The sequence below is a fragment of the Schistocerca americana genome, chromosome 1 (genome assembly GCF_021461395.2).
Source record: "Schistocerca americana isolate TAMUIC-IGC-003095 chromosome 1, iqSchAmer2.1, whole genome shotgun sequence".
In the NCBI taxonomy this organism is placed as follows: Eukaryota; Metazoa; Arthropoda; class Insecta; order Orthoptera; family Acrididae; genus Schistocerca; species Schistocerca americana.
The window spans coordinates 743,694,308-743,720,011 of NC_060119.1; the positions used below are offsets into that span (position 1 = coordinate 743,694,308).

The 25,704-nt window shown below is 38.1% G+C and overlaps 1 protein-coding gene across 1 annotated transcript in view; it reads left to right on the forward strand.

Annotated features, from left to right (window-relative positions):
- Positions 1-6,497: 6,497 nt before the first annotated feature.
- The window catches only part of LOC124610893 (zygotic DNA replication licensing factor mcm3), a 106,523-nt gene continuing 87,316 nt past the window's right edge, over positions 6,498-25,704 (forward strand). The window contains exons 1-4 of the mRNA XM_047140197.1: positions 6,498-6,706; positions 6,977-7,089; positions 21,848-22,056; positions 24,005-24,135. Of these exons, the coding sequence (XP_046996153.1) occupies positions 6,629-6,706; positions 6,977-7,089; positions 21,848-22,056; positions 24,005-24,135 (531 nt within the window). The 5' untranslated portion in view covers positions 6,498-6,628. The remainder of the gene's footprint in view (positions 6,707-6,976; positions 7,090-21,847; positions 22,057-24,004; positions 24,136-25,704) is intronic.

Below are 25,704 nucleotides of genomic sequence, written 5' to 3' on the forward strand. Positions count from 1 at the left end.
GAACTATTAAAAGCCAAATACAATATGTAAAGAAAAGCTATAAATCTTGAAGGGAAAGGAATGGAGGGAAATATGATTGTTGTACAAAAATTTGCACTGGAGAAGCAGCTGAACTGAATCTTAAACAAAACCGATAGCGGCTCGTAGCATTCTGTTTGTTTTTGCTAATTCTGGGTGTGCTTTAACTTAAAAAATGAAAAAAACTGGTGCTTCGACTTTAAAAATGTACAATGCAGATTCCTCTTTCTCGAGCTACTTCTATAGTGTGCGAAATTCCCCTCCTTTACCAGATAATTACATTTTTCGGACCCACACTCTTTTTTTTATGTTGTTTTGCACTTCTGTCTTCCTCCTCTAACATACAACAATTTGAGTCCAACAAATATCATTTTTGCTCAAATATGCAATCCAATATCCACATATATAAGCTGTCACATTGTGCATGTGCACTTCATGCACAAAATCAGTCGACAATATTCTTGCAAAGAACCGCAATACCCACGAAAAAACAGTTGAGGACAGCCATTCGAGTTGATTGACTTTTTGGTTTGATTTGATTTGATTTTTTATTTGGTCCTGTTGCTTATATACTGTACTAAGTGTGTGCTAGTAATATAGGACAAGTAAAGTAAAGTAATACAAAATTAAGCGAGCATTTTATATTCATACAATTACTTGTTTTCTATGAACGATTGATTGCGGTCAATATAACAACCTGCATTTTACTGGTATAAGTTCAAGTGAATGCTGAAAATAACAGAACGAATGGACGTACACATTTTTATCTGAGTGCCACAAACAAATAATGACATTTACATTTTGTAATTATGATTTAAATTCATCACATAAGTAAGTTCAGTTGATACTTAAAACTGCAGATTGGCTCTGAGCACTATGGGACTTAACATCTTAGGTCATCAGTCCTAATACTGCAGTATAAATGGTAGTGCATATTATTATCTATGATACAAATAAATTTACATTTCATCATTAAAATTTATGTTAAAAGAACCCAATTTTCTCTTCATGACATAAATAAAGATTTTTTTGCTATGTTTTCACTCAAAAGGATGCCTTATTATTCCAGGAATTCATTCATTCTAAAATAAGTTTGTTGTCTGAGGAATGTTTCTATTTTTCCTTTGAATACCAGTATGTTATTATTTTCTTCTTTTATATTGATGGAACACTTGTTATATACTTTTATTCTTGACTCAGTTAGTCCCTTATGGGCTTTTGTCAGAGTTGCAGAACATTGGTCGAAATTTTTTCACTGTCTTGTGTTATGGTTGTGGTTGTGAATGTCACAGTTTTTCTGGAATAATTCCTTGTTGCTGGCTACAAACGTTATCAGTGAGTATATATATTGATTTGTAACAACAAAAAATATTCTGAGACTGTTGAAGAGATTTCTGCAGGATGTTCTGTTTGACATCCCACATATCAACCTCACTGCTCCTTTTCATAGTTTGAAGACTTTCAACCCCAGATGCATTTCCCCAGAAGATAATACCACAGGAGATTACAGACTGGAAATAAGCAAAATATGACAAAAGCAATATTGCTCTGTTAACAAGGTGAGAAGTAGCTTTCAGGGCAAAACACACAGTGCTAAGTCTTTTACAAGCTGGTCAATTTGCTCTGTCCATCTTAGCTGTCTATCTGTCTGATGTCTAGAAATTTTGTATGTGTGGTTTCATAAGTTTTTTGGTTGTTTATCTTCATTTCAGGAACTTAGAGTTTTTTTATTTAAAGTTTAAAACTGTATTATGTTACTTGTTGAGAAATTTGGGATTAGAAGCCGGCCGCGGTGGCCGTGCGGTTCTAGGCACTGCAGTCCGGAACCGTGGGACTGCTACGGTCGCAGGTTCGAATCCTGCCTCGGGCATGGATGTGTGTGATGTCCTTAGGTTAGTTAGGTTTAAGTAGTTCTAAGTTCTAGGGGACTGATGACCTAAGATGTTAAGTCCCATAGTGCTCAGAGCCATTTGAACCATTTTTTTAAGGGTTAGGCTATTTGCTGTGAACAGTTGCTGTCCTAGGTTAGTGACTGTATCCTGCATTACACAGTTGGGACCCTTGATCAGAATACTGGTATCAACCACAAACATAACTATTTTTGCTCTGTCAGTAATAACTGGTAGATCATTACTGTAGATCAGGAAAATCAGTGGCCCAAGGATCGAGGCGTTGGTTAATCCGTATTTTACATTTCCAGGGTCTACATCCATTAAGATAACTTTTTGCTTCCTGTTGTGTGGATAAGATTCTATCCATGTCAAAGGTATGTCTTTGATGTCACAGTGTGGAAGCTATTTAGCAATGTTTTATGATCTACACAGCTGAAAAGTTTAGCAAGGTCACAAAAGTTCCGCATTGGAAACCTTCTGAGATTTAATTCACCCAGAGTTTCATCTGTTAGGTTAAATATAGCTTTCACATTGGAGAATCCCTTATGAAAATCAATCTGTGTAGATGTCAGTGAGCCATTTTGTGTCACATGGCCATAAATCCTATCATAAACTACTCTCTCAAACACCTTTGAGAACACTGGCAGCAAAGAGCTAGGCCAATAATTGGATGGTACATTCTTTGTCCAACTTTTGTGATGTGCAGCAGTACTGCATGTTTAGGTCTGTCTGCAAACTGTCCCAGTTTTTATTGACTGGTTACATAAATAGCATAATATGTGACTGATTAAGTCTACACATGATTTTAGAGACTGTTTGATATTACATTGTACCACAAACATCCAGAGCTCTTAAGTAATTTTATGATTTTTTCAATTTTCGTTAGGAGTTATGTTTTTGAAATGGAGTTCTGTGTTTAGTCTGATATGCAAGTGATTTAGTGTCTCTATGGCTTCTGTAGGAGACTGTTTAGTACGGTTCCCTGCTATTTTGGCCACAGTGAGAAAATTATTCTTGTCTGAAGTACTACTAGAGGACTGTGGAGTCCATGCTTCTTCACACTTCCTATTTGTCTCAAATTTTATGATGTTCCATATGGTTTTTACTTTATTGTCTAACTTGCTGATTTTTTCTGCATAATGCATTTGTTTGGTCTTCCTTATTACACGTGTTAGAATTTTACAGTATTTTTTGTAATGTAGTTTCACTGATAGCTTTGTACTAGCCCTTTGTTCTATATACAGGGATGTCTTTTTAGCACATGATATTTTGATGCCAGTTGTTATTCACTATTTGCTTCTGCAAGAGTTTGATTTCATTTTAACCTGTCTTTGGGGAAAACAGACTTCAAAATATTTGAGAAGTAAGTTCATGAATGAATTGAATTTCTCATTCATTGTAACTGCCTGGTACACTTCCTCCCATTATTCATGGTGTAAACTGTTTCTAAACAAGCTAATAGATTCTGTATTTATTATTCTAATATGTTTTATCCGGATATGATCATTTACTGTTTTTCTACTGGCGAGTTTTAAGATTGTCAGTTGAGCATCGCGATCAGTGTGATTTTACATCATTGTAATTTATGGTGTCTAGGAACAGATCATCAATCAAGGTCTTGCTGTGCCTATTTATGCACATTGGAAGTGAAACCATCGGGAGTAGGTTGAAAAAAAGAGACCAAAGATTCCAGTTGTTTATGACTGTTACTATTTGAAAGGAAATTAATACTAAAATCGCCAAATACTATTATCTGACTGTTATTCCTACAATGTTTGGTAAGAACTAATCCTAGCTGCGAGAGGAACTTTTTAATGTTTCCCATGGGTGCCCTGTAAACTGCATTTATTATGAGGAATTGAGTTTCCATTTCTAATTTGGCACCACAGCATTCAAAATTTTGTTCAATACAGTACTGAGCTACATCTATGATTTGTGATTTAAGAGTATTTTGACTATTAATTGTTACCCCACCTTGACTTGAATTGGTCTTGCAGTAGTGAGAAACAGTTCTATAACTATTTAAATGTATTTGATTGATTTCAGTAGCTTCCACGCAATGTTCAGTTAGGCAGAATACATCAGCAACAGTTTCATCGGTGTCAGCTGTTTCTTGAAGAAGAACAATAGTTCTTCTTCTTTATTTAAAAGACTTCTTCTATTTTGGTGAAATATTTTTAAGCTATTCATGTAACCTGTTGTACTTCTGACAGGTTTCTTACTGTTAGATTTGACATGAGCTAAATTATTATTACAGGGTTCAACATTTACTCTGTAACTTTCTCTATCCTTTAGTTGGAAAAAAGGCTTTCTTTGAGTGTTAACTACTACAGGAACATGCTGCAGTTGCAAACAATTACTTTTTCTCCTTTTTTAATAGGAGTTACAACATTTTTTGTAGCTTCTCTAGCATCTGACTTGAGAGAATTGCATGTGATGGTTTCGACTATTTTCTGAGTTATGAACTTTTCCCTAGGCCATTCAAATGAAGGCCATGTGTGGTGTGGAATCGTTGGCCAAAACTATTGGTATCCAGAACATTCACATTTGCTAACTGACTGCATATGTTCGAGTGCTGTTCACTTGCAGTCCTGATCTCTTTGTTAACACTTGACTAGGGTGGTAAATCATATCGGTATGGAATGTTGACATATATTTCATTTATGTGTGCCAGATAATTCAAGCATTTCTTTAATTCTTGCAAGGCTACTGATTTTACATTCCAGTACACGTCGCTTGAGCCACCAAATGGTACAACATAATCCTCTGATAATAACTTAACGATTTCCTCCGAATGAATGTATTTTGTTACTTGAGACAGCGAAGTCCTAGGCTTGACAAAACCTGTTGCTTCCACAGTTTCTGCCACTTCGCTTACCCAAGAAACCACCCCCTGACAGTGACTGTCAGCAGGAATCACAAGCTTTCTCAGGCGATTACAGTCTGAATCATGTTGACAGATGTTTTCAGGAACAGGAACAGTACCATACAGAATTTGTGTATCTTCATGTTGATGTGTAGAAACAGTACTGTTCCCCAGAGCAGTTATTGGCAGCACTCTGTGTTTAAATATATTCAGTGTGTCCTACAAGAGCATCATTGTCACTATTGTCACCGAGCACTTCAAATCTGTTTGTTATAGGGATATTTGTTGGCCTATTTAGCATATCAGTCCACATGTTCCTGTTTCCTTTCAATGAGGAGTCTATCTTTGCACATCGAAAGTGAAATTTTGACTCACACTTCACAAATACAATATCGCTTTTAGCGGTTTTCCTGCATTTTTTTACACACCCCATCACGTTTGTAGCCTAATGTCCTACCACCAGTATCTAATAACAGTTCACTGTTTCCTTTATTATCGCGTTTACTGTTTTGCTTTTTAGATTGTCATATTTATATTTTAAAGCATTAATCTCTTCTAACAGCATGGCAATGATATCATCTTTGCAGTCTTTCGTTATTGTTTTGCCAAGACCATATACATTACACTCTTTGCAGCACCATTGTTTTCGTCTTGTATTGACGTGTAAAATGATTCATAGTTTTGCAGATCATGCACCTTATGCCCTTTACAGCACGTGTCCTGTAGTAGCAAAGTTCAGATGTCTGCTCTGGCAGTTCGTACAACGATGTGCTTGTCCCATGTGCGGTTTCATTTCCGCAAATCTGTGCCGCCCTGTTTCTTCTTACAGAAACATTTTTGATAATAAAACACGCAGTATACACTTGATCAAGTTTTACGTCAAATTTGTTACACGTCAAGCACTTTTTATTACATCTGATGCATTTATTCTGGAAACATACTCGCAATTTACGCTCGGCGCCATCTTGTACTCCGGACAGTGGTCTCATTTACATGTAACACACCTTCCGAAAGACGAACGGCGATTTTTGGAAACCGTTTTTCGCTGTCGTTTCAGAAGCAGATAACCTAGCCCAGTTAAATATGACGCCTGGAAAACAGCTGTTGCAGTTTTTGATTTAATCAGCACAATCGCTAATACTGTTCAAAACTGCTTCATTGTAATATTGCTGCCTTTCCTCATTGTAAAAAAAAAAAAAAAAAAAAAAAAAAAAAAATACCACTCCGTCCATAATAACCTGAAATTTTTGAAACGAGACGAAACCTGGCAGCTCAAGCACGTTTCAAAACTGGTTGCGTTTACATTGCAGCGAAAATCGGTTGCGAAACTGGAAAACCGGGAACTAGAAGGGGATTTCCATAATGAACACCCAGATGCGTTATGGGGAAATCGGTTCACGAGATTCGGCTCTGGGAGCCCCATGCAAATTGAGTGAGTGTGAATACACCTTCACGAGACGGCCAGTATGAATTGGTCTTCTGCCGTGCCACCTTTCTACGTTGCGCCAGCTCCAGGTCTCGACTCCGCTTGGCGGTCCGTTTCATTCCGTAACGTAATGTGAATCGGCCTTAACCTATCGTATCGACTTGATAACTTATAACCTTTCTTCTTCGCATATAATTTACTCTCGAGAAGTATTTATGTGGTTATGGAGATATTTTAAATTTGGAAGATGATAATTTCCTTCTTACAGGTTGGTAGTAACAATTGAATAACTGACAGCGTTAGATGGCGGTAACATTTTCCCGCGGAATTTGTGTGTTGCGTATGTGCGGTGCCTAATAATCAATCACGGTGAATAGCAGTCATTTCAGCCAATACTGTTGATAAATATAGTTTTTTTAATTCAAAATGGCAATGGAAGAGGCGGATGTTGATCAGAGACTGAGAGGCTATCAGAGAGAATACCTAGACTTTCTCGACGACGAGGTAAATTTGTTAGTTAATCATGATGTGTAATTTGAGTGTGTGATCCTTTCTCAGTAATGATTAGGTTGAGTAACTTATTAATAAACATATTGCTTACATGTCCTATCATGTATAATTGTAGTAGGAGACAATTGCTAAGAACACTGCTGGGAAAATAAAAATATCTAAGATTTTTCCTGCGCCTTAGCAAAAAAGGTTTTACAAACATTGCTGTCCTTTGTGTATGTTTTCAGTTCTCTTGGTTGTTAACGTTGTTGGTATTTGTTGTAGGAGGACCAAGGACGTTATTCAAAATTAGTTAAGGATATGGTCGCTGATAAACGGAGACGGTTGGTTGTTAATATAAATGATTTGCGGAGGAAGAATCCGTTGAGGGCAGCAAGGTATTGTTTAATATAAGTGTAATTCTAAGTAAAAACAAACTCAACTTGATTTATGTTTTGTTAACGCTGCTTTGCGATTTAGCCCATTGATGATACTTTTAACTGACCAATGGGCTACTGATCAAGGCTGCTTGTAGCATAAAAACTTTCTAACTTCTGCAGTCGTTCAGTTTCGTGCCTCCACTTAAATGAAAATAAAGTTATTGTTTTGTACTTCAGTCTGTTTTCCTGTTTCTTTTAGTAACTCGTAATATGCGTTGGTTGTTGATCATCTTTCAGTCTTTTAAATGGTTGTGACAATGAGAATATCAGGCTGCTGTATGTTGGAACCAGTAATACACATGCTTGTAACCTTTTCTTCTCGGACACTTTGGAGTCACATTTTTGCAAACTGCTTCCTTTACGAAAAGCATTCAAATTCATATTTACTCGTTTGTTTCATTCTTTGTATGTTCCTTCCTATCCAGTTGTCAACTATACTAAAGATAAAAACTTATCAACTGAATCCATTAGTCTATTGTTAATCGGTTTCATACCTGCTGCTACTTGTTTTCCCACTCTTAATGACAAACCAAAGGTAAGGTTTCTCAGATATGATATTCTTTATTAGTTTTCCATGTTTAAGAATTTTCTAACTTCTTCTTTTAGTGGTGAGAATAGTTGTGGTGATACGGAATCATTTGTCCTTAAATTTTCTTCATTTCTCATTCTAGTTAGGTTTAGTGGAAGCTTCAGCTTTGACATATATTGAAAGCTACATATTTACTTCCTTTTCTATTTGCAAGTTTTGAATTTTTCATCATCAGAAAGTTTTGTTTGCTTGCCTCTGCTTAGTTCTTTGTTGTGGGCCAAGTAATAAATTTTAACACCTAAGCTGTAGTATTGTATGGAGCACAAATGAGCTGTAAATTTTGACCGAACTGAGCTCTAAATGATGGTACTGGACTGCTGCTTCTGTTACAAATATTTTCTCCTCCTAAGAACAGTAACCAGGAAAATTTAGATATTTCAGTGTATTGTACATAAAGTTATAATTTTCAGACGGAAGTGTCAAGAAGTAGTAGGCTTGACGTGTGGTTACCAGCAAGCCATCTGGACACTGTTTAGTGACAACCAGAACTAAGATGCAGAAGCAGGTCTTGTAGTAAAGATTAGCTTTGTGGTAGCTATTAGAATGTTCATGAGAAAATTTTAATCGACCAAGTTTTCTACTCTAGCAATAACTGTGTACAGATTTAGAAGAAGTTGAGTCAAAAGCTTTCTCAACATCTAAAAATGCCAGACAGTGGTAACAAGACTCGTTCATTTCTACTTTAAGTTAATGACTTGTAACCAATATGTTGTATGTGCTGAATCCATTTCTAATGTCAGCTTATTCTTTTGCTGGAGGATCAGTTGTTCGTAATGGATTTAGTGAAAATTTGTACATTATAAGAGTAGCCCCCCCCCCCCCTCTCCCCCCTCCACGAACCATGGGCCTTGCCCTTTGGTGGGGAGGCTTGTTGCCTCAGCGATACAGATGACCGTACCGTAGGTGCAACCACAATGGGTGAGTATCTGTTGAGAGGCCAGACAAACTTGTGGTTCCTGAAGAGGGGCAGCAGCCTTTCCAGTAGCTGCAGGGGCAACAGCCTGGATGATTGACTGACCTGGCCTTGTAACACTAACCAAAACGGCCTTGCTGTGCTGGTACTGCGAACGGCTGAAAGCAAGGGGAAACTACAGCCGTAATTTTTCCCAAGGGCATGCAGCTTTACTGTATGGATAAATGATGATGGCGTCCTCTTCGGTAAAATATTCCGGAGGTAAAATAGTCCCCCATTCGGATCTCCGGCCGGGGACCACTCAGGACGACGTCGTTATCAGGAGAAAGAAAAAACTGACGTTCTACGGATCGGAGCGTGGAATGTCTCGATATATGTATTTCTGTGTTCCACATACATTAAGTACATGTTTCTTCAGTGCAAGGGATAAACAATCTGTGATCATGAAGAATGGAATTTACAGTATTTGTTATGTGTTCATCCTACTATATAAAATAGAATGGTCGGCCAATCTCTAATAGGCCCAAAGAACATTATAGAAACTGGAGATTAAAATAGTCAGATTAATTCTCTGCTGGGCAGTGCTTAAACCAGAACCGCAAATATGCAATTGATGCAGATGTCCTACACATAGAGCGAGAGGGCACAAAGTTTGCCCAGTTGGAAATTAAACAGATGTGTGTGTCCCCTAATTTATTGCAGAATGAGCAGACACAATGCAACTGAAGGGGTCTGCAGAAGAAAATGCTAACCCTCAGTTTAGTAAATATTAGATCGTTCATATTATCTTTTTATTTTTGACTGCAGTGTCATCTATATAATTTCTTCCATCGTGTTGTATTCATGTTCTTGTCTTCAAATGTAATCAAATATCAAACTGTTTAACACTTCCTTATGCCGATCTCGTTAATTATTCATTCCTCTTAGGTAATGCCACAGCATCTGTCGTCAGAAATAATAATAAAAAATACCCCTTCCTTTGCATATAACTCTGTTCCATCGTGTGATTAGTAATCATTAGAGTATTTTGTCTCTGTGAATATCTTAATATTGTACAATACAAATGTAACCATCTCAAAATCATCTGAAGTAACTTTTATCATTTGTGTCAAGAAGGAACAGGTTAAGGAACTGATGTGTTTATCACTGTTTGGTTGCCACTATTCTAGTAAGTTGTGTATTGGAAAAAGGTGTGCAACCTGAAATCCAGGACCTACACAATAATAATACAGTGTTCTGAAAGAAGGCAGAACTGTTGTTTTTAACACAGGGTAATTACTCATACCCAAAGTGTAAGGAGCCAGCCTTGCATCCGGTTCCCACTTTTGCCCTCTGCCGAGAGATGTGCAAACATGTTGCTGTCCAACAGTCCTTCCTGAGTGCAGTCGAACCAGTCAGATGTTGCATAGTGGAAGATGTGTATTAACAATACTTCCGTTACATATTTCATACAGTAATGCACACACTTGTAAGATACAGTCTCCTGATGCCAGGACAATGGTTTGTAACACATGTACCTTGTTGCAATTTTTGTCAAGTAACAAAAGTGTTACATTATTGACGTCCTCTTCCGTCCCAATGGTGCCTCAGAAAAAATATATGGTTACACTGTAAAAAGCCAAAGTGTAGACCGTAAAATGGTAGCTATAAAGGTTAAAAATTACTTTGTAAATATTGAAAAATTCTTCACATTGTTGGATATATACAGCAAAAACATCATCTCAATATATTTACTTATTCTTGAGATATATATGGGATGACCCAGCTGATGCATCTTGCATAAAATTGTAGATAGGCCTAACTGAATGAGCTTCAATCACAGGCCTATTTTGCCGGGGGGGGGGGGGGGGGGGTTGCTCCATCTTGCTGAAAATTATCCATGGTTGTTAGTCTTCTAACTGTGGGGCTTTGATAGTGCGTGATTTCCTAGCTGAACTATTCCCGGATCGTTGGATTGGAAGGAGCGGTCCAACACCCTGGCCACCCTGCTCTCCAGACATTACGCCCCTTGACTTTCTTTTCTGGGGCTATATGAAGGACAGAGTCTTCGTCACACCAGTTGCTGATGTCGATGAACGGAAGGCTAGGATACAAGCTGCTGTGGGTACTATGACAGAACACGTTACGAAACACCTGGCGGAACTGTAATACCGCTTAGACATTCTCCGAGCTGCCAAGGGAACACACACTGAGGTTTACTAATGTAAGTGGTCTTAAAAACTAGTAACACTAACCTATGTAACGGCATCAAATGTAAATTATTATGTCAAGCGGTTATTCTGTAATAAATTGTTACCAGGGCAGGACTTTGTGCTCACCCAGTACATAAATGATCTGAGTTTAAAGGATTGTTCAAAAACTGTAATATTTGTTAATGATACAATATTGATAAAGGCTATATTTATCTGACAGTTTCAACAGAAAGACTGAAGATTAGCAAATGACCAGACCAGGGACAAAGGGAAATGAGGAAAGAAAATGAATCTACAGAGAAACCACGGAGCCTGCCTCTATATCTCTATCTCTCTCTATACATGTATATATCTCTCCCGGTGCTCCTTTGGCAGATATTTGCAATTTCATTTTTTTGCAGTATGTAGTTGGTAGCCTAAGTCTAATCAAAAACTAATAATCACTTCATTTGTGTGATTCCCAGTGTTGGCAGAAAGCATAGATTATTTTTAAAGCAGAATTTTATGTATGATTGAGTGGTCCCAAATTAGTCCAGTGCATGATTTTAGTTTCATCAATATGTATGAACATGGACAGTAAAACATGAAGAATAACCAGGATGTCTGCAGCAACTGACATGTGCTGCTGCATGGCATTAGCAGTCAGTGCAGGCCATGGCATTGCTGTCGCAGCTGGAACACTGGTTATTCTTCATGTTTTAATGTGCCTGTTAGTACATACCAATAAAACAAATACCGCGCTAGGCAAATCTGGGACCTCTCTGTCTAATGGACAGGTAAAATTCTGCCTTAAAAATAATTTTGTGTATAACGTGAAACAGAGAGATGCTTTCTGTTGACGCTGAGCATCAAATGAGACATGACAACCGGCATTTGTTAGAAAATGCAGCTGATGACTCTTACAAGGGAGACAGTAATTTTGATAAATTTGGATTGTCTTCAGAGTGATGTGCATTAGTAAATGGTACATCAAAAAAATATTTTCTTTTAGTGAAGAGTCAAGAATGGCAGTGGCAGAAACAGCATGGTAAAATCCAATACAAACACTGACTCCACAGTAAGGATCACATATTATTGTTTCTTTTAGTGACATCATGTTAAATATTTATTGTGACTAACATTCTTAGCTAAAAAGGATTTTGTCACTACTATATACAGTTTAATAATTATGCAAAAACTGCAACAAAATCTAAGAGTTGAAATACTGTCACTGCACCCCTTAATTGTCTCAGTAGGTCTGATAAAGCAGACTGGTTCTACTGCTGGTTAACAACAAACAGTTTCTTAGTTTCACAATCATATCTTAAATTATTTAAGAGTAAAGGAGATGATTACACACGTAAGAGAGGTGGGGGAGGGGTAACTGACAGTTCCCAGGGAGGAGAGGCAGCAATTATTTTGGCCTACTGTGTATTATGTATCTGCAGTGATGAGAGTTCCTTGGCTGTCAAGTATACTAAAGATCTCACAATGGCCTCCACAGACAAATACTATACTCTACACCATATCTATGCGCACGTACACACACACACACACACACACACACACACACACACACACACACACTAATCTTTCCATCATTCCCCCAAAGCCAGCTGCTAAGGAGCACCCTGTCATCCTCAACTGTGTCCTTCACCAGGGCTTCTGGTATCTGTCATCATGCCCGAAAGTGAGCAGCAGCCTAATCATGATCTTTTACCTCTCCTCTTAAAGTGGTATACTGCTATCCATCCTAGGTTGGACTCCAGCCCGGTCCATTTCTGTGCTACTCACAGTCTTACTAGTTGCAAAACCTGCGTTGAATCACCTTCCCAGCACATTCTACTCTAGTGCTGTCACAGGTTTATTGTAGCCAATCAGAGGCAAGACAACCTGTGAAAGCAGACATGTCATATACCTAATTTGCTGCAATTTCTGCACAGCATTGTATGTAGGCATGACTACCAAGCCAGCTGTCAGGTACAATGAATGACCACTGGCAGACTGTTGCCCAAAGCAGAGTTGATCACCATGTTGCTGAGCACAACATGCTGGAGCTCAATGGCTGCTAGTTGTTCCATACATCTATTGAACGATTCTTTTACCAAAATCATCTGGGATGAGTCATTGTACAGGCTATTTATAAATAATTAGTGTTAATGTTAAAGAATACATTATTTTTAGTTCAGCTCATGCAACTGTACTTTATTTACTGGCTACCAGTTTTTAAGTAGAAATTTATCAATGGAATAGGAGGAGATGTCCAGGAGATACAATTATAAATTAGATTTAAAACTTGCTTCATTGAGCTGTGGGGCGTTTTATGTTATTGGGAAAGTGAACAACAATTTTAGTTGCTGCACATTGAATTTCTTTCTGAGCCACTGAAAGCTTTAACAGTAGGTAATAAAGATAATTTTCCTCTCTAGTGTTGTAGGTATTGACATCACTGTTCTTCTCAAATTAGGATGGGTATTTGCAATGAATTTCATTAGCGTACGTATGTATTGTGACAGTGCAGTTACAATGCTCAGCTGCTTGAAGAGGTATCTATAAAACGTCTGTGGGTGGATACCACATATTATTTTTGCTGCTAACTTTTGTGGAACCAATACTTTCTTTTTCTAAGTGATATGTTACTCCAGGAAATTATTTCGTTAAGACATTATTGAGTTGAAACGCTCAAAATGAGTCAGGAGGTCGATATGTTTGTTTCAGAGATCAGCTGTTATATGAACAGCAAAAGTAAGTGATCTTATTTCTTTGAGAAGCTCAGTGATATGCTTCTTCCAATTAGTATTTGTCAATACATAGCCCCAAAAATTTGCAACATTCTGTACTATTTACTGACTTTGCTTATATGCTACATAAATCATTTGTACGACTACTTATTGTACAGAACAAAATGTATTATGTTTTTTCAAAATTTAGGAAGAGTGCATTTTCAGAGATTCACGTAACAATTCTTTGGAAAATACCTTTTACCGATTGTTCTGTTGCTTTCTCTCTGTTTGGATTTATTAATACTAGTATTGTTTGCAAAAAGTACCAGTTTTGCTTGTTGAGTGTTAAGTGGCAGTACGTTCACATTATAAGAAATGAGGGACCCAAAATTGAAACCCCACCCTCTCCTCCCCAGGTCACTAAAATTTTTCACCTTTCCGACATTGAATTTCTCAGAATAAACTTTGGTATTCTGTTTAAGTATGATTCAGACCAGCTATGAGTAAAGCTGACAATTCCTTAAAACTTGAGTTTTCTAAGAGAGTGACACGGTCTACACAGTTAAACACTTTGGAAAATCACAAAAAAATACAAACTGGTGATATATCATTATTTAAGGCTTGAACTATTTGACGAGTGAATGTATAAATAGCATTCTCAGAATATGTCTTACCAACCAATCCCTTCTTCTAGTAAAGTTGTGCCACAAATTTCTCTTCTCCCCAATTCTGTTCAATACCTCCTCATTAGTTATATGATTAGCATTCTTCTGTAACACCACATTTTGAAAGCTTCTATTCTCTTCTTGTCTAAACTATTTATCGTCCACGTTTCACTTCCCTACGTGGCTACACTCCATACAAATACTTTCAGAAACTAATGACACTTAAATCTATACTTGGTGTTAGCAAATTTCTCTTCTTCAGAAATGCTTTCCTTGCCATTGCCAGTCTACATTATCCCCTCTACTTTGAGACTTAATTCGACTACATTTCATTATCCTCGTTTTGCTTTTGTTGATGTTCATCTTATGTCCTCCTTTCTGAAATGGAAAAAACGTATTAATAATGTCTGTAAGAAACTGAGCTCTGTCATATTCTTAATGATGCAGCTATCACAGTATTCAGACAAGAACCTTCTGTGTACAGTGTATTATGGACTTTTCGAACCATACTTACAGTATGGAGTGACGGTGTGGGGAAACTCAAACAAGAGACAAAACGAGTGTTCACATTACAAAAAAAAGCAATTAGGACCATCTTAAGAAGAAAGACCTGTGAAACATGCAGAAACTGTTTCAAGAATTTAGGTATCTTAACTTTTTCATCATTATATATATACAAAACAATAATGTACATCACAAAAGGTAGTGAGGACTGGATTACAAATGCTAGTGTACACACCCACAATACAAGAAAGAAGAATGAAGTACGGAGCATACCCCACCGACTGGCAATGCCAGAAAAAGGACCCCAGTACTCTGGTATCAGACTACTAAGAAGTCTGCCCAAAACCCTGCAAGATAGTGTACTTCACAATGAATTTACAAAGAAACTTAAAGACTATCTCATTGAAAAAGAGTTTTACAGTGTTGCAGAATACTTATGCCATTAAATTTGTATATATTGTTACTCATTATCAGTGATGTAAAAATGTAAGCTAAAGGTGTAGAAAAATAATTGATAAAGAATTTTAATACTTTGACATGTCCTATATTACACGTACATTTACTGTACACGATGTAATCTTACAGGATCAAATAAAATTCAATTCAATTCAAATTCAAGACACTGTCCATTCCATTCGACTGCTCTTCCAAGTCCTTTGCTGTCTCTGACAGAATTACAATATCATCGGTGACCCTCAAAGTTTTTATTTCTTCTCCATGGGTTTTAATTCAAACTCCAAATTTTTCTTTTGTTTCCTTTACTGCTTGCTCAATATACAGATTGAATAACATCGGGGATAGGCTACAACCCTATCTCACTCCCTTCCCAACCACTGCTTCCCTTTCATGCCCCTCGACTCTCATGACTGCCATCTGGTTTTCTGTACAAATTGTAAATAGCTTTTTGCTCCCTGTATTTTACCCCTGCCACCTTCAGAATTTGAAAAAGAGTATTCCAGTCAACATTGTCAAGAGCTTTCTCTAAGTCTAGAAATGTTAGAAACGTAGGTTTGCCTTTCCTTAAATCTTTCTTCTAAGATAAGGTGTAAGGTCAGTGTTGCCTCACGTGTTCTAACATTGCTACGGAATCCAAACTGATCATCCCCGAGGTTGGCTTCTACCAGTTTTTCCATTCGTCTGTAAAGAATTTGCGTTAGTATTTTGCAGCCGTGACTTATTAAACTGATAATTCGGTAATTTTCACATCTGTCAACCCCTGCTTTCTTTGGGATTGGAATTATTATACTCTTCTTGAAGTCTGAGGTCATTTCGTCTGTCTCAATTATCTTGTTCACCAGATGGTAGAGTGTTGTCAGGGCTGGCTCTCCCAAGGCTGTCAGTAGTTCTAATGGAATGTTGTCTACTACAGGGGCCTTGTTTCGTCTTAGGTCTTTCAGTGCTCTGTCAAACTCTTCACGCGGTATTGTATCTCCCATTTCATCTTCATCCTCTTCCATTTCTGTAATATTGTCCTCAAGTACATCGCCCTTGTATAGATGCTCTATATACTCCTTCCACCTTTCTTCTTTCCCTTCTTTGCTTAGAACTGGGTTTCCATCTGAGCTCTTGATATTCATGCAAGTGGTTCTCTTTTCTCCAAAGGTCTATTTAATTTTCCTATAGGCAGTATCTATCTTACCCCTAGTGTGATAAGCCTCTACATCCTTACATTTGTCCTCTACCCATGCCTGCTTAGCCATTTTGCACTTCCTGTCGATCTCATTTTTAAGACGTTTGTATTCCTTTTTGCCTGCTTCATTTACTGCACCTTTATATTTTCTACTTTCATCAATTAAATTCAGTATTTCTTCTGTCACCCTCGTTATTTTACCTACTTGATCCTCTGCTGCCTTCACTATTTCGTCTGTCAAAGCTACCCATTCCTTTGCTACTGTATTTCTTTCCCCCATTCTTGTCAATTGTTTCCTAATGCTCTGCCTGAAACTCTCTACAACCTCTGGTTCTGTCAGTTTATCCAGGTCCATCTCCTTAAATTCCCACCTTTTTGCAGTTTCTTTAGTTTTAATCTACAGTTTATAACCAGTAGATTGTGGTCAGAGACCACATCTGCCTCTGGAAATGTCTTACAATTTAAAACCTGGTTCCTAAATTTCTGTCTTACCATTATATAATCTATCTGAAACCTTTCAGTATCTCCAGACTTATTCCATGTATACAACCTTCTTTTATGATTCTTGAACCAAGTGTTAGTTATGATTAAGTTATGCTCTGTGCAAAATTCTACCAGGGGGCTTCGTCTTTCTTTCCTTACCCCCCCCCCCCCCCCCCCCCCCCAATCCATATTCACCTACTACGTTTCCTTCTCTTCCTTTTCCTACTATCGAATTCCAGTCACCCATGACTATTAAATTTTCGTCTCCCTTCACTATCTGAATAATTTCTTTTATCTCATCATACATTTCATCAATCTCTTCGTCATCTGCGGAGCTAGTTGGCGTATAAACTTGTACTACTGTGGTAGACGTGGGCTTCGTATCTATCTTTGCCACAATAATGCGTTCACTATACCGTTCGTAGTAGCTTACCTGCATTCCTATTTTTTTTATCCGTTATTAAACCTACTCCGGCATTACCCCTATTTGATTTTCCCTGTCATCACCTGACCAGAAGTCTTGTTCCTCCTGCCACTAAACTTCACTAATTCCCACTATATCTATCTTTAACCTATCCATATCCCTTTTTGAATTTTCTAACTTACCTGCCTGATTAAGGGATCTGACATTCCACGCTCCGACCCGTAGAATGCCAGTTTTCTTTCTCCTGATAACAACATCTTCCTGAGTAGTCCCCGCCCGGAGATCCGAATGGGGGACTATTTTACCTCCGGAATATTTTACCCAAGAGGACGCCATCATCATTTAACCATACAGTAAAGCTGCATAGCCTTGGGAAAAATTACAGCTGTATAGTTTTCCCTTGCTTTCGGCCGTTCGCAGTACCAGCACAGTAAGGCCGTTTTGGTTAGTGTTACAAGGCCATATCAGTGTAGCATCCAGACTGTTGCCCCTGCAACTACTGAAAAGGCTGCTGCCCCTTTTCAGGAACCACCCATTTGTCTGGCCTCTCAACAGATACCCCTCCATTGTGGTTGCACATATGGTACGGCTATATGCATCATTGAGGCACACAAGCCTCCCCACCAACGGCAAGGTCCATGGTTCATGTGGGGGGGGGGGGGGGGAGGGGGGCTACTCTTAAGTACATTAATTTTTCAAATATTTTGGAAAAATATGTCAATAAGGAAATTGGGTGACAATTGTTTCAAGCCTATCTTGTTGCACTTCTTATGAAGTGAAGTGGTCTAATGATTTTATATTTGAACCTGTCTGGAAAAATTCCCTGTGCCAGTGATCCATTACATATATCACCAATGACATTACGGCTGAAGTTGGAACTCTGTTTGAAATTTCATGTTACTAACATGATAATTTGGTTTTTAGGATTTTTATAACTGTATTCATTTCAGTGAAGGATATTTGTTCCACTTCTTGGTCCTTAAAGTTTAGTGGAATTACGTTTTTAATATATCATCTTGCTTCTTCAGCTGAGTCACTTAGCTACTATGATTGGAAAGTGATTGTTTAAAGTACTTGCAACATGCAAATTATCAGTCATGACGATGTCGTTTAGTTTGGTGTAGAATTTTGTACACTGACTGGCTGTCCTGTCTCCCATTTGACAATGCCCCATATAGTTTTAATCTAATCATCTGCATTATTTATTTCTGTCAGGACATGCTTCTGGATATTTAATGATTGTCCTTAAAACACTGCAATATTTTTTGTAGTATGCAAACACTGTCACATCTTGACATACTGTGGCCTTTTTGTGAATTTCCTTCTTCCTTTTAAATGCAATTTTTTTAAAAATAGATCTTAGAGATAATGTCCTAGGAAAGCAACTTTCAAGTATTGGCATGCATTTACTATGGAATAAATTGAATCTGACTTGAGCATCACTTTCTACTTGTATCTCATCCCATACCACTCGTTTTAGCTTACTCTTAAAACATTGTATCCTGTTGTTATTAAGAAGTGTCACTGCTCTGTATGAACCTGCCTCAGAGTTGTAAGATGCCATACTGTTTGTTTCCTTTAATTATGCATCATAATTAGGTAGTCCATTAGCAATTGGGTACATACACTATGTAATCAAAAGTACCCGGGCACCTGGCTGAAATTGACTCACAAGTTCATGGCACCCTCCATTGGTAATGCTGGAATTCAGTATGGTGTTGGCCCATCCTTCATAACAGCTTCCACTCTTGCAGGCATACGTTCAATCAGGTGCTGGAAGGTTTTTTGGGAGTGGCAGCCCATTCTTCACGAAGTGCTGCACTGATGAGAGGTCAGTGAGGCTTAGCACAAAGCTAATGAAAACTCCATAAAGCACAATATTTATAACAACAGCATCACATAGAAACACTCTGGAAATTAGGGAGAGGACTACACTGTATTCAAAACAACCTTTGTCAAATCCTAAAAAAGCAGACCCACACTAGACAGGAAAAGAAAATGGCATAGGCACAGTCCTTTAACAGCATTTTATGGGAAAGGAAGACATACTATGAGGGTTTCGAACAGCTCAGAGGGAGGCTGCAGGTGTGTAGGCTAGAAATACAGTAGGAAGGGGTGAGGGGCTCTGGTTAGGCATGCAGCATGCAAGTACTAGAATAGGTTAGGTGAGGCACATGAAGATCTTCATCATCATAATCTATATCTAGACTTGACAAACCACTGTGAAGTACATGGCAGAGGGTACGTCCCAATGTACCAGTTGTTAAGATTTATTCCTGTTCCATTCACATATGGTGTGTGGGAAGAATTAGTGTTTTGAGTGCCTATATGCATGCTGTAATTATTCTTATCTTATCCTCATGATCACTGTATTCCTGGAGACGTCATTCAAAGCCAGTTCTTCAAACTTTGTTAGTAGACTTTCTCGGGATAGTCCTAGAGTCTGCCTGTTCAGTCCTCTCAACGTCTCAGTGACACTCTCCTATGAATCAAACAAACTTGAACCATTCTTGCTGCCCTTCTCTGTATACATTCAGTATCTCCTGTTAATCCTACCTGGTGCAGATCCCATGCACTTGAGCAATATTCTAGAACTGGTTGTCTTGAGTGATTTGTAGGCAATCTCTTTTGTAGACTGATTGCACTTCCCCAGTATTCTACCAATAAATCGAAGTATACCTTTTGCCTTACCCATGACTGAACCTGTGTGATCATTTCAGTTCATATCCCTACAACGTGTTACATATCCCTACAACATGTTACACCTAGGTATATGTATATATACCTGGATGTGACCTCCACTTCTCAGAGGGTTCCATCCACCAACGGTACCTGCATTTTGACAGCTGTCATTCCTTCCACACCAGAAAAACATTCCCATACAGCCAGGCCACCTATAGATGGCATAGCTACAGTGATGAGAATGCCCATAACTGATACACGGAAAGTCTCGTGAAGGCATTCACAGGCAGGCATAACCCCCTCGCCCAAACCTGGAAATGACGGATCCCTCCTAAATTGGTATTCCATCACCCACTCAATCTACAAAACATCCTAGTCCATCCGTAAGCCAATCCCAACCCCTAGCCACAGGGGTCATATATCTTTATAAGACGCAGGTGCAAGACCTGCCCAATTCACCCACCCAAACATACGACCCCACTCCGGTCAACAGACTTATCCTATCCCATCAAAGGCACGGCCACCTGTGAAAGCAGGCGTGTCATATACTAGCTCTGCTGCAATCACTGCACAATATTTTATGCGGACATGACCATTAACCATCAACAGGTGCCCACCAGAATGAATGCCCACTGTCAATCTGTGGCCAAGAGCAAAGTTGATCATCCAGTGGTGCAGTACGCTGCTGAGCACAACATGCACACGTTCAATGGCCACTTCACAACCCATGCTTCTGGATCTTTCCCTGTGGCACCATCTTTTTTGAACTGCATAGGCAGCAGTTATCTTTAAAACACATCTTGAAGTCCTGTAATCCTTCTGGCCTCGATCTCCGCTAACCTGCTGTTCCCATCTCGTCTGCCCCAACAGTTTCCTATTCCTCTGTCCTGTCACCCACTTCCAATCCACACAATACACATCCTCCTCTTCATGTGCTACACTTCACCATCTCCAGTACTAACCTGTGCACCTGCCACTGCTCCCTCCCATATTTCTAGTCCATACACCTGCTGCCTCTCTCTGCAGAGAAATAACATTTGGTTTTTAAATATTTTTCAAAGTTAGCTTCTGTAGTTTTTAGTCCTGGAATTTATACCATGTTTTATTGCTAAGCTTCGAAGCCATGTAATGCATGGATTTTCAAACAAACTATATCTGTGACAAGGTAACATGTTGTCTGACCAGTATCTTGTTTCATAAGCCTGTTTAAAAGAATTTCCTTGAAAGAATTTTTCTTTTTTGTCGTTAAGTCAAAGCTTTTTGATATTGGATTGAATGATAATGTATTGTCTGCTCTCATCATCTGTGTGATTGTTTTTTTCTATAGCTTGAACAAGCGAATGGCTTGCTTTTCCTACACCCCAAAAAATTGTGCCATATCTGACAACTGATATAAAATATGCATGATGAAAACATTTTTTTTTTAACAGCTACATCAGTTACTTTGTTTAGAACTCTCACTGCAGAAACAAAACTAGCTTCACTAAGCAATCCAAATGATCAGTCTGTGATAAGCTTTTATTTATAGTAATTGCTTTGATCAGTTATTTGCCCTCATAATTTGACTGATTTTTTTATATATAAAATCACCAGTTTGTTTGGTCCTGAAGTGTACAGTTTGTGATTTTTTTTTTTTTTTAAGGTTCATTTTCATAGTCTTGTTTTTTCCACAATTTCAGAGTTCTTGAATAGTTCGTTTTGTATTCTGTGCTAGTCCTTCGTTGTTTTTACAGCAAACTACTGCTGCTGAGTTGTCTGCCTACAGTAAATAAAAGAGCCAGTGGCTGTACGGTTTCATGAATTCGTCATTAAAGAATGTGCAGTATGCTAAGTCTTGAGCACCCAACAAAATTGTTGGGCCTTTTAAATGTCTGATGTGTCAAAGTTATTCATTAGCAGTGTATCATCTTCATGTATTTCTCTTGTTTGCAGCTTACTGAACAACCCATTCGAAGAACAAATAGCATTCCAGGCAGCATTGAAGGAGTATGTTGGAAGCATTGATCCAACATATGCAAAAGAAGTTGATGATTTTTTTGTTGCATTTGAAGGCAGTTTTGGCAGCAAGCATGTGACGCCACGAACACTACTTAGCAGGTTCCTTGGTAATTTGGTGTGTGTTGAAGGCATTGTGACAAAATGTAAGACATATTTATATAAAAAATATTCACTATAATAATTTTTAAGATGTGGCTAAAAGATTTCTCTGAAAGGATAAGATTATTTTACTTTTAGCCATCATGATTATTATATGTAAAGGAATGATAATGGTTTTCCCATGTTGTTTAATTCCTGCAGTATAAAAGCTTAAAGCCTGTAGCCCTTCACATAAACTGTAACAAAAAGCAAGGCAGGTACCATGTTGTTGGGTAGCAGATGTGTTAGCAGACACATTACTCTTGAGCTGGCTGGCGTATATCTTGATTTTGATCTAAAATTACGTTCTGAAATATAGCGTTGTTCTTTGTCACATTAGCCATTTCAAGTAGGTGCTGCACTTGGCTGGCATGATCAGAACTATTTCAGAATTCTCTCAACCTTCTTCAGCCGGTAGGTTTATATAACTATTATTTATAATGCAGTGGCTTGGCAGGTGTTAGGCATGCATGTGTGATCATGGCTGGGTCAGCAAAGCAGTGTTCTTGGCATGGTTCTTTTGTGGCCAAAAGTGTGTAGTGGTGAGGAATACATTGAAACATCCAGTAAAAATAGTGATGACAAAGTTTTAGTGGTAGGGGTATCAGTAAGATGTATGATCCAGCTGTTGTGGTAACTATCTGAAACAAAGGCAGTAGTGATATTTAAGTTTGCCACAAATATCAAATGACTAAAAAGTGCATATACGATCAGTGCATGGCTTTACTTTGGACCTCACAGTGATGGTTGTGGAGAGCCATGTTGTGGAGATTGGTGCCTTGTCACTCATGCAGTGTTGACAGTGAGAGAATCGGCAAAAACTGTCAAACACATTTGATTAACACACAACAGTTGTCATCATATTTGTCTGATAAATGGCCTGATGGCATAAAGGTATACATTATGTCATTGTAGGTATCTATTCTCTTAAAAGATGGGTTTGACAATGGTGTTACAGTAAGTATTATTTAACTGCAAAGCTGATCCGTTTGTGATACAATGCGATGGTTGTCAAGATTGAGAAAATTAATTGAGGTATTTTAGGAGGTCAAGACCTTGGCCCTCATTGTGACCACAGTTCTTGGAAGTATTGTCAGGTGTTGGACCAGACATGTTGGTGGAGGTTTTTGCATTCCACGAAGGCCATCTGTCTGATTTGTGAAGTTTTTTATAATGGATGGAGGCGTTTGGGCCCTCGGGGGAATAGATGATCTTTTTATCTGCATTTTGCAGATAAAGATAGGAGAATGAAAAACTGAGAAGGGCTTTTTGTGCAGCACCGATTAAGAAAGTGTTCAACACATATCAATTATGTAATAGGGAAACTGGAGTATTGGGACAACCTCTGTTAAAATGCTACTTAGTGAATGTCTGTGTTCAACACTTTTTTTTGCAGCACTGCTGGTTTGTTTTTTCTCAATTGCTTTTAGGGCAATGATTTACTGTTCTTTGCCTATGTTTTATATGGGAACTCTGTTTTGGAAGAGCTCTGAACGTTATCCTTTTCCTAATAGAACATAGAACACTCTGTTTTGGAAGAGCTCTGAACGTTATCCTTTTCCTAATAGAACATAGAACTAACAGTGGTCCACTGTGCTCATCATTGTTATTATAACCAAATTGTACCCCTTAAATTACTGATAATATTTTAATCATTACTCTGTTGGCAGTGTTGTGCACAGTACTGGGGAGTGCAGACAATTTTCAAGCTGTTAGCTATTTATAGAACTATTTGACTCCAGCATATGGGCTATGATGCTGGTAACAATGTGTGTAATGCCTTTAGATTTTCCTCTTCATATTTCACATATGAAATCATGTTAAATCATTCACCTGGGAGATTAAGCTTTGATGTGACTGTTATCTAAATTCACATTCTTTTCCTGTGTGTGGGTTGTTTCCCATCATCTGTGCTGAGTGTGCAGAATTGAAAGATAATTCTTGTTGTTTTAGGTTCGCTGGTCCGACCCAAAGTTGTTCGGAGTGTGCATTATTGCCCAGTTACAAAAAAGACCTTGGAAAGAAGATATACTGACCTGACATCTTTCGATGCATTTCCATCAAGTGCTGTTTATCCGACAAAGGTGAGGACAATTTAAAAATGAGAATAGAAATTAGTACATGGCATGCTATCTATATATGTGAGTGTGCAAATTTGTAATTTATAAATGAGTTAGTGACAGTGGGCCTCATGCATAACATGTGACTTATCTTGTATTGGCTAGAAGATTAGTTAAAATGTTGTTAATGCAACTTACTAAGTTAACCCTTGAGTGGGTGTGCTGTTTTTTATATGAGCGGGCACATGGCATGCTTTGTACTTGGCTTAAAAATAGCTGACTTTAGGTTATCAAGGTAAACATGTTTGACCAGAGTCACATTTTAATCTTAGTTTCATCAAACAATATAAAATAAACTTATATTATATGGGCTAACTCATGGTTTTATTAAGCAGTATTAAACTAAACTTTCATTATATCACCCTGTTGCCGCTAACAAATTTTACCCTGCAGTAATGACTCACTCGAAGCATTAAACGGTGCAATTGCATAAGATCCCAGCCTACCACTTATTCGAGTGGTAATTATTTTGTAGACAACTGTCCCATTGTGAAATTGCGCTACTATCTTGGAATCTGGTTCATTTTCTTGCACAAATTCTAATTTTTTTCTCACCGAGCTTACTGTTTATTTTACTGTTGCTCACTTGGACATATGAGAGCATAGTGTATCACAGTGTCAGCAATAATGAAGGAATAGGTGCAGGCTCACAATTGTAAAACAATGGAATGCTACAAGGCAGTATTATTTGTGGTTGGCACACTTTATACATAGCCCCCCCCCCCCCTCTTTCCCCAAGAGAGGGTTAAGCAAGTGATTTTATGTGCAAGATTATATATATATATCCACCCTATCCACAAGAAAGGTTTGAAGACAGACCCTAACAATTACAGAGGAATATCACCGCTGGATATAACATAGATGATTATTTCTAAAGTCCTTTTGAACAGGCCAGAGCCGCAATTGGACCTGCAAATCAGGGAATGCCAGGGAGGTTTTAGAAAGGGTAGATCATGTTCGGAACAAATACTAAACCTCAAAAACATCATGGCATACCAAAAATGAAGGGCAAATACATACGTAATTTCGTTCATTGATTTCAAAAAAGCATATGATTTGATTGAAAAAGAATCTCTAATATCAGTCCTGGAAGAAATGGGTTTGAATAAGAAAACAACTAATATTATAAAAGTGACCCTTACAAATACATTTTCGAAAGTTAAATTTATGGGGGAATTACCGCAACCCTTTGAAATAAAAATGGGAGTGTGACACGGGGATGGGCTCTGACCGTTGCTGTTCAATTGTGCGCTTGAGAAAGTAGTCAGAGAATGGAACACAAATATTAAGAGTGATTTAAGACTGGGTTGCAAAAAGAAAGAACCTTAAAGTAAATTGCAATGCTTTTGCAGATGATATGGCTCTGTTTGCTGAAACAATGGAAGTAGTACGGGAGCAATTCCTTGAACTAAAGAAACAGGCACATGAAGTAGGTCTTCACATCTCCTTTGAAAAAACTAAGATGTTGACAAACATGAAGCACTCGTGTAAACACCTCAAAGTTCAAGAACAAAAAATTCAAATAGTAAAGGA